At 38.1% G+C, this 13,618-nt stretch overlaps 1 protein-coding gene across 8 annotated transcripts in view; it reads right to left on the minus strand.

The window, feature by feature from the left end:
* Positions 1-271: 271 nt before the first annotated feature.
* LOC124711334 (glucose-6-phosphate exchanger SLC37A2) overlaps positions 272-13,618 on the minus strand; it is a 369,968-nt gene continuing 356,621 nt past the window's right edge. For 5 of the 8 annotated variants that reach the window (XM_047241365.1, XM_047241361.1, XM_047241362.1 and 2 more), the window contains 2 exons: positions 12,537-12,634; positions 272-633 (listed from right to left, as the gene is read on the minus strand). In XM_047241365.1, the coding sequence (XP_047097321.1) occupies positions 565-633; positions 12,537-12,634 (167 nt within the window). In that variant the 3' untranslated portion in view covers positions 272-564. The remainder of the gene's footprint in view (positions 634-12,536; positions 12,635-13,618) is intronic. The other 3 variants (XM_047241368.1, XM_047241366.1, XM_047241367.1) reach the window with 1 other exon arrangement.

Consider the following 13,618-nt stretch of genomic DNA (forward strand, 5'->3'; position numbering starts at 1 on the left):
GTTGCCACTCACCATATAGCGTAGATGCTGAGGCACATCAAAAGACTGTCACAAATAAAGCTTTTGGCCAGTAAGGCGCCTCTCTCTCTCTCTCTCTCTCTCTCTCTCTCTCACACACACACAACTGCAGTCTCAGGGAACACTCCTTACTGCTTAAATGTTCATAACATTGTGGTGGTTAAAATCATATTTGTACTTTGTTCTTTGTTTCTTTGTGTTTCGATAACTCCATCACCACAGAGTTAAAAAAAGAGGACACAAGAATTTTTTTTATATAAAAATGGTTTATTGCATGCAAATGTAAGTATTTCTTGGAAATTGTTTTCCTGCTTCATTTTAGCAATATGCTGTGGAGATTACAGTATCCTGATGTACTTTGTAGCTGAGGAACTGTTGAGCTTTTTTGTTTTTTTATGACACATCCAGTTTTCTGAAAGTTTTCAGATCGTAAAATCCTGGAAGGCAGCATGTTAAATACTTTCATTGCATGAAAGTATTCTTCATTTTAGTAATTTCCTCTGGCTGATGTCTTCCAGAATGATGAAGGAATACAACTGCTGAAAGTTAACCTATGTGTTGTCGAGTCCTGCGCCGCCTTTGAGTGAATTCCTTGATCACCAGACGTACTAAAAGCTGTAAAAGAGAGAAGCATTTGTCTCTTATTGAACTGTACTTTGACAGAGTCTTTTATACACAGCAAAAACAGTGAAAGATAATTGCTCTGTAACGATATGAATGGTGATGCAAATGGCTTTTCCAGATGTGAAGTGTGATAAAAAAGGACACGGAACTTTTTAACTTCGCGAGCCTTATACATCCAATTTTTTATCTTATTGGTACATACGTTTTGAAGTATGTTTACGTTTTCAGATGTTTTGAATATTTAGTTTACTGCTGACAGTCGAAAGGGTTATACGTGTTTCTGTGTGCTCAGTAAATTTTTAGTTATGTTACAGATGAATCAGAAAATTTGCATTAAACTTTGCTTGAAGAGTGGAATAAAATGCAGCCCCATGTTTGAAATGTTGACTGTGGCTTTTGGCAAGTCTGCCATTAGTAAGACAAGAGTTTAGTGGTATAAATGTTTCACAGTAGGTCAATAAGACATTGACGATGACCACCCCAGCACATCAATTACTGATAACAATGTGGAAGAAGTAAATAATATGATCCTGGAAAATCATCAAATCTACATGAGAGTGGTTGCTGATGTTGGCATATCCTTCAGCTCAAGCCAAGCAATTTTTTCGGATTGGACATGAGACATGTAGCAGTAAAGTTTGTTCTGAAATTGACATATTTCAACCAAAGGAGATGTCAAAGAAGGTTATAACAGGTGACGAAACATGGGTATATGGATACGACATCAAAGCCAAGGTCAAATCATCCCCATGAAAACTGCCTAAAGAGCCAAGACCCAAAAAATTTGCCAGATTTGATCAGATGTTAAGGTTCTTCTCACTGTCTTCTTCAGTTACTGTGGGTTACTGCCTTACAGTTGTACAGTCAAGAAGAAATACTACCTAGAAGTTATGCACCATCTGCATGAAGCAATGGCCTTCTGCATCTTCCTTCTAGTTCTGAGAACCATGAAAGGACATAGTTTTGCCACCACTGATGATATAAAAACAGAATTGCTGAAGGAGATGAACACTGTAATGGAAAGCCAAGATTGGCATTTAAGAAGATGGGCAGTTAGGGGATGTGCAATAGTGATGGGCAGTTCACCACACAACACTACAGCCGATAACATCATTCTGTGACATCTGAGTGTAGTGTGCACATGTAACACTTTGCACCAGTTATCAAATTAGATGTTGACAGAGCCTTTAGCCATTCTGGTGCTCATTCTGGATGGCATATACCAAACATATTCATAATTATTACATCAAGAAGTGGCAAAAATAGTTTTCCAAGCATATAAATCTTTTTGGGGAGAGCCAGAAGCAAGAATAGTGGCAGTGGCCCCAGAGTTACTACCAGGATAAGCAAGCGCTGGAGCATGTTGTGTGGAACTGAGACAGGACACACATTGGTGACACAGCAAAGGTTTCTCCATCCACCTCAGCATAGAATGCATCATGCTCCCACTTTCTTATTGGGACACCACTCTACTCTGAATCGAGGGACTGACTTTCATCTGTGTGAAAGCATCATTTAGGGTGGAATGTAGGTAAACTGTGATGTGTGTGTTTGGAAATTTTGTAATTGATAGAAAAATTTGCTGACATAGTTGTTGTAAAAAATCATTGTAGTGTACAGGTGTAATGAGCCATTGAAAGCTTGCTTCATTACCACCACAATCAAAGGAGGTGGAACAGGTGAGAACCAAAGTGGTAACAAAGTTTGTTTTATTGAGATGAAGGATGATTGTTTCTTGAAGGTACACTAGTTAACCAGCACTGCCAAAGACAGTAGGTTTTACACCCATTTTACTGTATGTGTATCCCCTCTGGTATTTCGTGTTTCCCTGAATGAAAAGGTATTTTTAAGACATAGGAGGAGGAACAAAAACATGTGAAATATCATTTACAGACACAACCCTTCAACACTACCTATGCTTCACATGGTTGATTGTTAGACAACTGATTCAAGACTGTGAAGTAGAGGCCACCTACCAAGAAACGTAGCACTATCACCCTTCTGCCAGCAACAAACAATGAGATACACAAATTAAGTTACATTAAAATAAAGCTGCAGACAATGAACAAAATATGCTCTTTTTTTTAAAGCAGAAACTTAACATCCCAGATGAATAGAAACAATGAGAAACCCCATGTGTCCAAAAAACTAAACTTTTCAGGGGATAGAAAAAATATTCTTTCTTAAAATTATGCTGAAATTCCAGTTTTCTTCTCAGTTTTTGTTAAAATGAACATAGAGAAAAGAATGTCCGTGCCTTGAGACATTTTTGATATGTTTTCTTGATGTTAAGTTAAATTTTATTTAGTGAACATGTGGGTTTTCTCAATGTTTTGTAATAAATAAGCATACATCATTGCATAACTCATACTTTGTTGCTAGTATGGACAAAAATCAAACATAGTATGCTTAGTTTCCATTCTCTTTGGAATTATACACCACGTATGATTCTTTCTTTGACACATGTTGGCCAATTGTATACATCAGTGTAGCAGTTCCAGTGGCGGGAAAAACCTCAAGGAGGGGGCACTAAAGATATCTTGAGCTACCTTTACTTTTACCGTAATATAAAACTAATCAAGTCACATCCAAAGTGTAAGGAAGTTTTATTTAAACTAATTATATACATATAGAAGACAATGCCAAGAGTTTCCAATGACAACGTCATCCGACAATTTGTGTCGATTCTGTTCTTGTCTAGTGCATTTGATAGAGGGCCTATATAGTAACAATGCATTTTTAGGAATCTTCTCGAAAGTCGCTTTAACCAGAGATATATGAATCAATAGTTTCCCACACCTAACTCATAATAGGAGTTAAATATGGGAAACCATTGTTACGTTATTAGTAAAAATATTGTTAAGAGTCTCCTAACAATATTTTTACTGAGAAATTACGATGAATTACTATTGTTAATACTTCACAATCAACTGATCACTCCCACCCTAGACTAATCTTCACACTTACACTTGCTACAACTAGGATTTTTTACTTATTCATTTTTCATTCTTAATATTTCTGCTTCTGTATGTAAACTAGCTTCCTATTCGGTGAATAGTCTGTATTTGTAAAGCTACATATCAAAAGTTCTCTGTACAGGAAAACAGTAGAATATTGGTGACTTTTCTCGAACAAATACTGAACAGAATAACATATTGAGAGCACTAAACTGGCTGTAACTTCAAGTAGGTATGTGCTAGCTGTCTATGTACCAGACAGAAATATATAAAATACGATGACGCATCTCGATTCATTTGAGTTGACTGAAGAAAGAAACGAATGAATAGCATGCGGGCTGACTGGCGGAGTTGGCGCGGGTGGAAATGCGGGTGGCCCCGCAGGCGGGGGCAGCAGTGCACAGATTTCTCCATATCATCAGCCTATGTGTTTAAAGTACAAAATCATAGGTAACTTGACTTTGTCAAAAAATGGAAATGTGGGGTTTCTCAGTATTCCATAAAACTCTACATGTGCAGAGTCATTATGACCTTGCCACAGCTTCAGTACACTTGTTTGTCGGCAGTTGAGTGGGGCAGCATCCCTTAGACTGTTTCCTCAAATCATAAGTTGTAGCACCTTCACTCATTGTCTGACTTTGGAAAGGCATTGCTGTCTTTTTTAGTCACCTTGCTCTCGGCATTTTGTTCAGATCTACTATCCTTAATATTGCTTCATTATTCAGGTTGGCTATTATTCTGGTTTTGATCTTATTTATTACTGTAATTAATTTGCTATTACAGTTCTTAAGAATGCTGAGAAATGCATTTTCAATGACGAGTCCAAGATTAAGTACTTTTTTGTAAGCAATTCCTATGAAAAACCCCACTGTTTAATATGTAAAAAATGCTTGCATCAAAACAAAGATAGTACTTTTTCTTGACATTTCTCTTTGCTCCATGAAGAAACACATGGATGTCACTTTCACAATCAACTATGCACTTTCGTGAATAGTTGCCTGAACTATCAAGTCTTAAAGAAAAGATTTTAACTGCATCATATGTGGTATGTTTAAAATTAGCAAAAGCTTAGAAATGCTTCAGCAACACATTACTCGTGAAAGAATGTGCAGTAAAAATGGCAAAGGTATTTGATTATGACGATGCCTCTGAACACTTTAAGACAGATGCTTTGTACCTTAATACTATAAAAAGTTGATTTCTTGATATAGTACACAGCGTAAAACAAAGTTAAACAATTTCATTGCAGACTGTCACTATTATTCTTTGTATACGTGGACCAGAGTACTGATCAGAAAGATCTTAGTTGGCTACTAATTTTTATGTGCATAATATTGGATGACTTTTCTGTGCATGAATTGTTACTCACTGTAGTTCTGTTAGTCAGAAGAACAGGTTTGGTTGTTTTTTAATGTAATTAAAAAGCATGTTGACAAAATTGGTAGTTTTAAAAAATATTGTGCAGTTTCTACCGATTGTACACCAGCTATGGTTGGTAGCAAAAACAATTTCGTTGATCAGTTAAGGAAAAACGGAGTAAAATATTCGACTTCTCGTTGCATTATTGTTCAAGGAGCACTGCGTGTGCGTGTGTGTGTGTGTGTGTGTGTGTGTGTGTGTGTGTGTGTGTGTGTCAGAATGCTGTTCACAATGACAGGTGTAATAAAAATTATGAATAAAATACATGGAGAAAATTGATCAGTATCTCATGGAAAATTTGAACTATTTTTGAAAGAAACTGGTGCAGAATACTAGCTCTCTTTAAAAATTTCTGAACATTGATAATTTTGTTTCCAATGGTGTGTTGGAGTGAAATGCAGTTGGCATCCCTATCCCTGCACACACCTATGTTTAATATGTAACTGCCACGAGTTTCATTGTTGTATGTCTGTTATTGTTCGTGCTGTATTGAGTTGAACATTGTGTAGCACAGTTTGCGAATTTTGAAATGGCAGAAGTTAGAGGAGCCATGCGTCTACATTAAATTTTGCGTGAAACTCGAGAAAAACCTTTACAGAGACACCAAATGATGCAGGAAGCCTATGGTGATGAGTGCTTAAGCCATACCGAGTGTTACAAATGTTTCACAAAGTTTAAAAATGGCTGGGCGGAAGTTAAAGGTGACCCTCGTTCAGGACGCCCTTTGATGTCTACTGACAATGCTCATTTCAGGAACATCAAAAATCGTTTGTGCCAACTGAGAAACGAGTGTCCAAGAGATTTCAGAAGAAAGTAACATTTCAGTTGGATCATGTTATGGAAGCCTGACATAGCATCTTGGAATGCTTCGTGTTGCGACCAAGTTCGTCTCACATCTCGTGAGTTAAGAACAGAAAGATCTTCACCTTGCGATCTGTGAAGACCTTTTGGAGCGTGCAAATGAGAGTGAGATGTTCCTTAAGAGAATCATGACTGGTGATGGGATGTGGGTCTACAGTTAAGATGTTGAGACCAAGGTTCAATCTTCACAATGGGTTGGGCAAGGTTCTCCAAGTACAAACAAAGCTTGTCAGATCAGGTCAAATGTCAAAGCCATGCTGGTAGTTTTCTTTGACTTTGAAGGATTAGTTCAAAAAATGGTTCAAATAGCTCTGAGCACTATGGGACTTAACTTCTGAGGTCATCAGTCCCCTAGAACTTAGAACTACTGAAACCTAACTAACCTAAGGACATCACATAAATCCATGCCCGAAGCAAGATTTGAACCTGCGACCATAACAGTCGCGCGGCTCCAGACTGTAGCGCCTAGAACCGCTCGGCCGGCAAGGATTAGTTCATCATGAATTCATGACATAAGGGCTACTGTTGATTGATGGTACAGTCGGAACGTGTCGCGATGCCTGCAAGAAAATGAGTGAAGGAAACAGCCTGCAATGTGATGAGACAATTCATGGCTCTTGCATCATGATAATGGACCTGCACATTCATTTCTGTAGGTGCATGACTACTGACCGAAAAACGAAATCACTGTGCTACCTCATCCTCCGTAATCTCCAGACCTGGCCCCTACGGACATTTTATTTATTTATTTTTTACTTCCAAAATTGAAAACCCCACTGCAAGGACAAAGCTGAAAGGACAATAGATGAGATGAGGTAAAAGAAAATTCATAGAAGGCACTTCGTTCGATCCAGATATAGGCGTACCAAAACTGCTTCTGGAAATAGAGACGGTGTTGGGAACAGTGCATCAATTGTGGAGGAGAGTATTTCAAAGGAGACCATGCACAATAGGTAAAAAGTAAGTGTAGAAAAATTTTGTGGACAAAGTTCCTGAGTTTCTTGAACAGGCCTTGTATGAAGATAAGCTGCTTCATTCTGAAATTTGTTGGTTGAGTGTGGGAAAATTTTTAGTTTTTTTTGCACACAGTGTTTGTGTTGCAACTAAACACGGAAAATGTGTGTCTTTCCTGAGTTGCTGTGAACTGAAACAAGAATACATGGAGAATTTTTAAAAAAAATTACTTCTATTAGTGATGGAGTCTCCATTGCATTTCACAGTCATTCTAAAGATGTTAAATCTGATACAGTTTTCTTTAATAATACAATGAACATCAGTCTTTGAAGTGCCAGAAGTGATTCTTGAGAAGGGCACAGTTTGCAAAATGATCCATTCATGCTATCCAGAATGAAAGGGATTCTGAAATTTTTGAAGTCCTAAAACTTGCAGACTCTTTTTGAGTCAAAATTATATAAACTTTCTTTGATGAAGTGCATTAAACCTGCTAAGTGTAATTCAGAACCCAGTGAGTCATTGGAATATCAACATTGGTTCTGCACAACATGAATTAAGATTGATATCGCAGAACTTGTCAAGACCTAGTAAAATAAATCAAACCTAAATATCTGAATATCTCATTAATGTAAGTACAACACTTTGAGACAAATGACTGAATAAAACTAAATGTTTTAGCACTTTATATCTTATGATGTTTATGCATAAAGGGTAGGCATGGTTCCCAATACTGACAGTTGCCCCTGCAATCACTCATCATGGCTGTGGTGGGCCCATGATAGCACACTAAGAACTGACTAGCATGGGGCTGCACAAGCAGGAGGTAGGTGACTCGCAAGCCATTCTTTGCCACACTTTCAGGAACACCGCTGAACTGATACTGGTGTTTACATGCTCATGCACAAAATTTTACAAGGATTACATAACGAAACAGCACCACTCAGTTTTTGTGACCTATCAAAGACATTTGACTGTGTAAATCATAACATTCCGTGAGAGAAATGGCAGTACACATACAAATGGCTCACATCACACTTAACAACAAAAAGATTGCAGAAAATTTTGCTGATGTGATATTAAATTCTGTACATCAAAAGGTATACTTAAAGCATAGGCAAGAATTAATATCACAGAATCTTCAAAAGTTTCGGTAACATATTCAAAATTAAGCAACCTAATTCAGCCAAATTTGTATTTAATTTCATTGCAAATCTCTGAGAGAAACAAAAATAAGTAAGTAAACACATTTTTTTAAAAAATTTCATCCAGCAATGTCATACACAGTTATATTGTGGGGTAACTCATTTTTAAAACAGTGACTTTTCATTGCATGAAAGTGTGCCATAAAATGTGTAGCATTCAGCCATGATCATCTAGTAGAAAACTGAGAAAAGAAGGAGATATTTTAACTGCAGCACAACAATACAAATTATAAATCTGAAAGTAGTTGTAAATAATCCATTGGAGAACAGATTGGATAAATTATAATAATAGAAGAAAAGATGGCCTTCATTACTGTTTACAAATGTGCCTTAACTCAAAACGGACTGAATGATGCTCCTACCAAATCTTAACTAATGATATAAAATGACTGACAGACAGCAAAAGGTGAATTTTAAGTTAAGCTAAAGGTTCTTGAGTTACTATTTTATATCTGGCGGACAGTCACGCGATTCGCCTATTCACTTTCTTGCGCATCTGTGAATCATCATCGTAACAAACGCCATACCTCAGGAACGATTCAAGATATCGAAACAAGTGTTTGCAAATGATAGCGCACAATGAGGCACATATGTTGCAATGGTAAGTACTCAACGCTTTTTCATTCACCAAGATAGAGAAGTAACTTGTCTGCAGCTGTGAGAGGTAGGCAGCTCAGGACACATACAGACACAATAGCACTGTTGGAAAACCCAAGCGGTGTTCATACATATGACCACAGCACCCGGGGAACGACATAGCAGTGAAACAATTAACTCTGTGTCCCAGCTTGAATCACCAACTCTACCTGACACAACCCCTCACCCAAATGCTGGAACAATGAAGTGTGTGTGTGTGTGTGTGTGTGGGGGGGGGGGGGGGGGGGGGCGCGCGCGCGCGTGCGTTCGTGCGTGCGTGCATGTGTGTAAGGGGGTAGGGGGGTAGGGTGTGTGTGTGGGGCGGGGGGGGGGGGGGGGGGGGGGGGGGAAGTGGGAGCCTCGCATGCACACGTTTTGTTACATTAGTTCTGGAGGAGGAAGGATATTGTTGAAATCTCAGCAATATTTTCACTCTTCTCAATGTGTATATTGAAGGTTCAGCACCTGAACTATACAGTGACTTGTTACCTGTACTTGTTTCACTAATTCTGCTATTTTTGGGCCATATGCACTGCTTTGCAAACTGAGTGTTATTTTTACTCCCTTGTTTATCTACATAGCCGTATAGGAATGGTGTCTGCTTTTGACTGTATTCAGATATTAACTACAAATGCTGCTTTCGCATAACTTATCTAATCCCTCCTTGATACAGACAACAGGTGACTGCAGCTCACTTTGTGACAATGCCTAGTTGTATAGTCTAGTTAAAACATCATGGCTGCCCAAAGCTTTGGCTTCTCTATGCCTCTCTACAATTGATTAAAACTGATATTACCAGCATAAGCACAGTGAAGTAAAACTTGTTTTGTGCTATGCTCCCTGAACCACAGAGTACAATCCCAGAGGCCATTTGTAATCCTTGCAGAATCATATGATCAATCACATCAACTAACCTCCTTTTGCGGGCCAAGGAGCTAATATTACATTTTCTGCCCTATTCTATTTGTGTATTGAGTGAAGAAAAAATAACTGACTGAATGCCTCCCTATGCACTGTTATCTCCTTTATGTAAATAATTTAGGAATGAAGGTAACAACTCACTGAATGTTAGAGGCATTGAATCGTTGATGGGCACATAAAGAAGACTGAAAACTGTGTTCATTTTTGAATGAGTCTTTTACAAGGTAGTGGGTGACTCAACACTCTAGTATTTGGTGGATTGTTACTTTTACTCCTAAATTATTTACATACTGCCGGAACTAATACCCTTTATCTTATTCTCAGGATTCTTAGGTGAGATGTACAACTGTAGCAGCACAATCATTGCACACTATTTCTCCAACACTGGTTTCCAAAGTTTACCTAGCAGCTTTTTGTGTTAACATCACCATCCTTTTTCCAGGCATACCCAATTTAGTTCCCCTAGTATCTCTGTTACACTTTTGAATTATCTACTCTGACATTTTTAGCATCTCAGCAACAAATCTCTTAATGTGTTCATAGTTTGTTCTTATGTCTACTTGATAAGTAATATGAACACTGAAGCAATATGCTTGTATTGGTTCCACTAGTGTGTTGTATGTATTTTCCTTTACTGATGCACTGCACTATCCCAGAACGTTTCCAAAGAATCTATGTCTTCTGTTCACCTTACATATTACAGATTTTACATGTTCATCACATTTTGTACAATTTCTCAGTATTATCCAAAAATATTTAAATTATAAAACATTCCCCAGATCTTTAATATGATCCTGCTGGGTCCTATCTTGGGCATTATCTTCCATTTATGTACTTACAGCTGCCATTCATTACATTAAAAGGAAATTTCATCCATATCTCTTTGCATTTCCTTATGATCGAAAAAAATAATACTTCACTGTAGACAACAGCATGATTAATAAACAATCTGATAGTGCTGTTGACCCTGTATCATAAATCATTTACACGTATTGTGAACATTGGGACATGCCTGATACCTAGTTTCATTTCTTTTGAACATTTGCTGTCCATTATAATGCCCTCAGTTCTTTCAGTCAAAAAGCCTTTGAGTCATTCTCATATCTGTGAAGGTATGCAAAAGTATCACATCTTGGTTATTAGCTGACAAACTACTGCCAAAAAGATGATGAATGCCACCTTTCCTTTGGGGAATCCTCCTTTAGTGCAGGACGGAAACTGGTGGGCACAGAATGTTGGTCAGACAACATTTCTGCACATCTATACACGTGGATACAGCAAGATTGTGATACTAAATTTATTACCCTTGAAAAGAATTTTGCTAAAGGAGTTTTTTCTGAGAACAACATAGCTTCCTTGTAGCACTGCCATATCGTTTTAAATTACAGAAAAAGTGTGTCCAAGTCCACATGTCGATTCTGAAAGCACAAGTATTCACAAAGTTCATTCCTATCATATTGACTTAGCTCTAACATCTGGGCTTACTGCACCAATGTTCAAATGTCAACCTCTATCTGATAAAAATTGTTCTTACACAACTTTCCCAGCTTGACATGAATTCTCATGTTCGATAGATGTTGGAAAGTTCAGTCAAGAGGAACAAAGACGATGGTGAAAACACTGCTGAACTTTCTTCTTTGAAAGCGTTTTTGTCTTCTAAAAAAGAAACACACACACACACACACACACACACACACACACACACACACACACACACATAACCACAAAATTAGAAATCTCTGCCTGATTACATTGTCCAGGCTCTGCAGCCTGATTGAGGTTGTGTTGGGTGGAGTGGGTGAGAAGTATCTTGGAGACAAGCCAGGAATGTGAAACTGGTGAGGAGACAGAATCATGCAAACAACAATATTGGTGTATGCGCCTGTGCAAGTGTAATTTAATGAGGATAAAGGGGGAGATGGGGGCAAATGCATTTAGGGATCTGTCTACTATTTAAGTGTCTTGCCTGAAAGGTGAATATTTCCCTTCACTCCTGCGATGATTATTAAGTAGAAAAATGCACAACAAGAAGACTACTTGTACGAACTGATGAATCTTTTCCCAACAGTTACTGTCAATGGCATACAGTGAAAACTTTACCGTGTGTGGCTGTTGGAGAAGATATGCTGTGTTTTACTTTATTTCCTAGTTTCACAAGCCTTTCAGTGTTTTATTTCCACTGTAGACCTAAACACAGCAAATGTTTGCTGAAACTGGATGTCACCAAAACAAGGTAGATTTATAATTAAAATTGATGTTCAGTGTTGAATGGAGGCCATCATTCATGACATTATTAGAATTCAGTGGTCTTAAGGACAGGTCTCTCAGTTGGTGTGCAGATACGACATTTATACTCTCTAATGGGAGGTAATGTATGTGGTGTCAGTTCTTATTTGTCCATGAGCATGGTTCACTTAAGTACAAATTGCATAGCTCACTGCCTGCCAAATGAAGGAGTGTGGCAGTTTTAATTCATCACAAATGTTGACTTGGGATGTTAATTCTGCCAGCAGTTAAGGTATTGCTTTAATACTAACAATGTAATTTGTGAAACATTTAAGCTTTTTTAAGCTACACATTCTGCTAACAGTTTTCATTAAATATTTATCTAGGACAGAAGGAGCAATTCAAAGAAATTATGTTAGGCTACATTTAAAAATGTCCTTTGCTATCTGTCAGTAATTTTATGTCTGGTTTAGTTGCACAAAATGCATCTTGTGAAGGGTCAGATAATAAAATGTCCAACTCATTAAAGAGGCATCTACAAGATGGTTGTGGCTGAACGCCATGTATCATTTTCAAGGATCACTTTTGTGCAATTGTTACTCCTCCTCTAAGTGATAAGTTAAACCAGAAATTATAGCACAAGTCATTAATGAATGGAAATATGTTGTCTTGATACAGCAAAATGTCCAGTGTTACCAAGTATGCGAATGGTACGTACCAGCAATGCTAATACATCAGAAGCCATCAGCATGTAGAACACCGATTCCCAGCCGTATGAATATATGACACCAGCTAACAAGGGTCCAACTGCAGCACCTTTTGAGAGAACAAATACACGAGTATGACAAATTAGCTCATAACATTTGCCAAGTAGATAAATGTAGTTAAGTTTGTGAGAAGTTTTAAGTTACGGAAACTTGTCCCTAGAGCTTCATGAAATAACAACATCCACATACCTTTAAATTTAATAATCTGTATATTTGTTCATTTTGTTCTACTAAATTTGTGTGCTTAAGAATCAAAAATAGAACATGCAAAAGAACATTGCAGAATATCAGGAGCAGAAATCTCAGTTATTTCTTGCCCTTACTGTCTGTAGAACATCAACATACATACTCTGCAGATTGAAGGCCCAGTGATTTGTAAGCAGTCTGATTTGTAGTCTGAAGGCATTTCCCCAGTATCCAGAAAATATACCAAAGTCTGCCATCTGTCTTTCTTACGACTGAGCCTATGCAATCATTCCAGAATCACAGCTACTCACCACACAGAGAGGCATTGAGTGACAGACAGGGACATGGTGACTGCTAGATGTTAATCCTTCATCAGATGTGGACAAAAAAACACACACAGCCAGCCATTATGTCTCCTGGCACTAAGGCTCAACTGTAACTGGACCTGAGGTGAGCAATGATCTTCGCTGGGATGAGTAGTGAGTGTATGGAAGACATGTGGAGTGGAGAGGGGGAGGAATAACAGGATAGGGTTGGTGGTGGAAGACACCAGTGTCGCTTGTGAGAGAATGCAAGGACATGATAGTGGGCTCTGTGCAGCATCAAGCTATGTTTCATCGAATTCTTCCCACATCATCAGCTTTTCTGAATTGTACAGCTGTGGGAACTCTCCTTATTTATTTATTTACACGTCAAGTTCTGTAGGACCAAATTGACCCTGGGGCAGAGGATTGGGATGAAGCAAGAGCATGATCCAGCTCCCTCTTAGTAAAGGCGGCATTGAAGCACTCACGATTCTGAGAAGAGAAGAGTATCGCCTGAACCTCCTCCACTGGGTTCCAATGGA

The sequence above is a fragment of the Schistocerca piceifrons genome, chromosome 8 (genome assembly GCF_021461385.2).
Source record: "Schistocerca piceifrons isolate TAMUIC-IGC-003096 chromosome 8, iqSchPice1.1, whole genome shotgun sequence".
In the NCBI taxonomy this organism is placed as follows: domain Eukaryota; kingdom Metazoa; phylum Arthropoda; class Insecta; order Orthoptera; family Acrididae; genus Schistocerca; species Schistocerca piceifrons.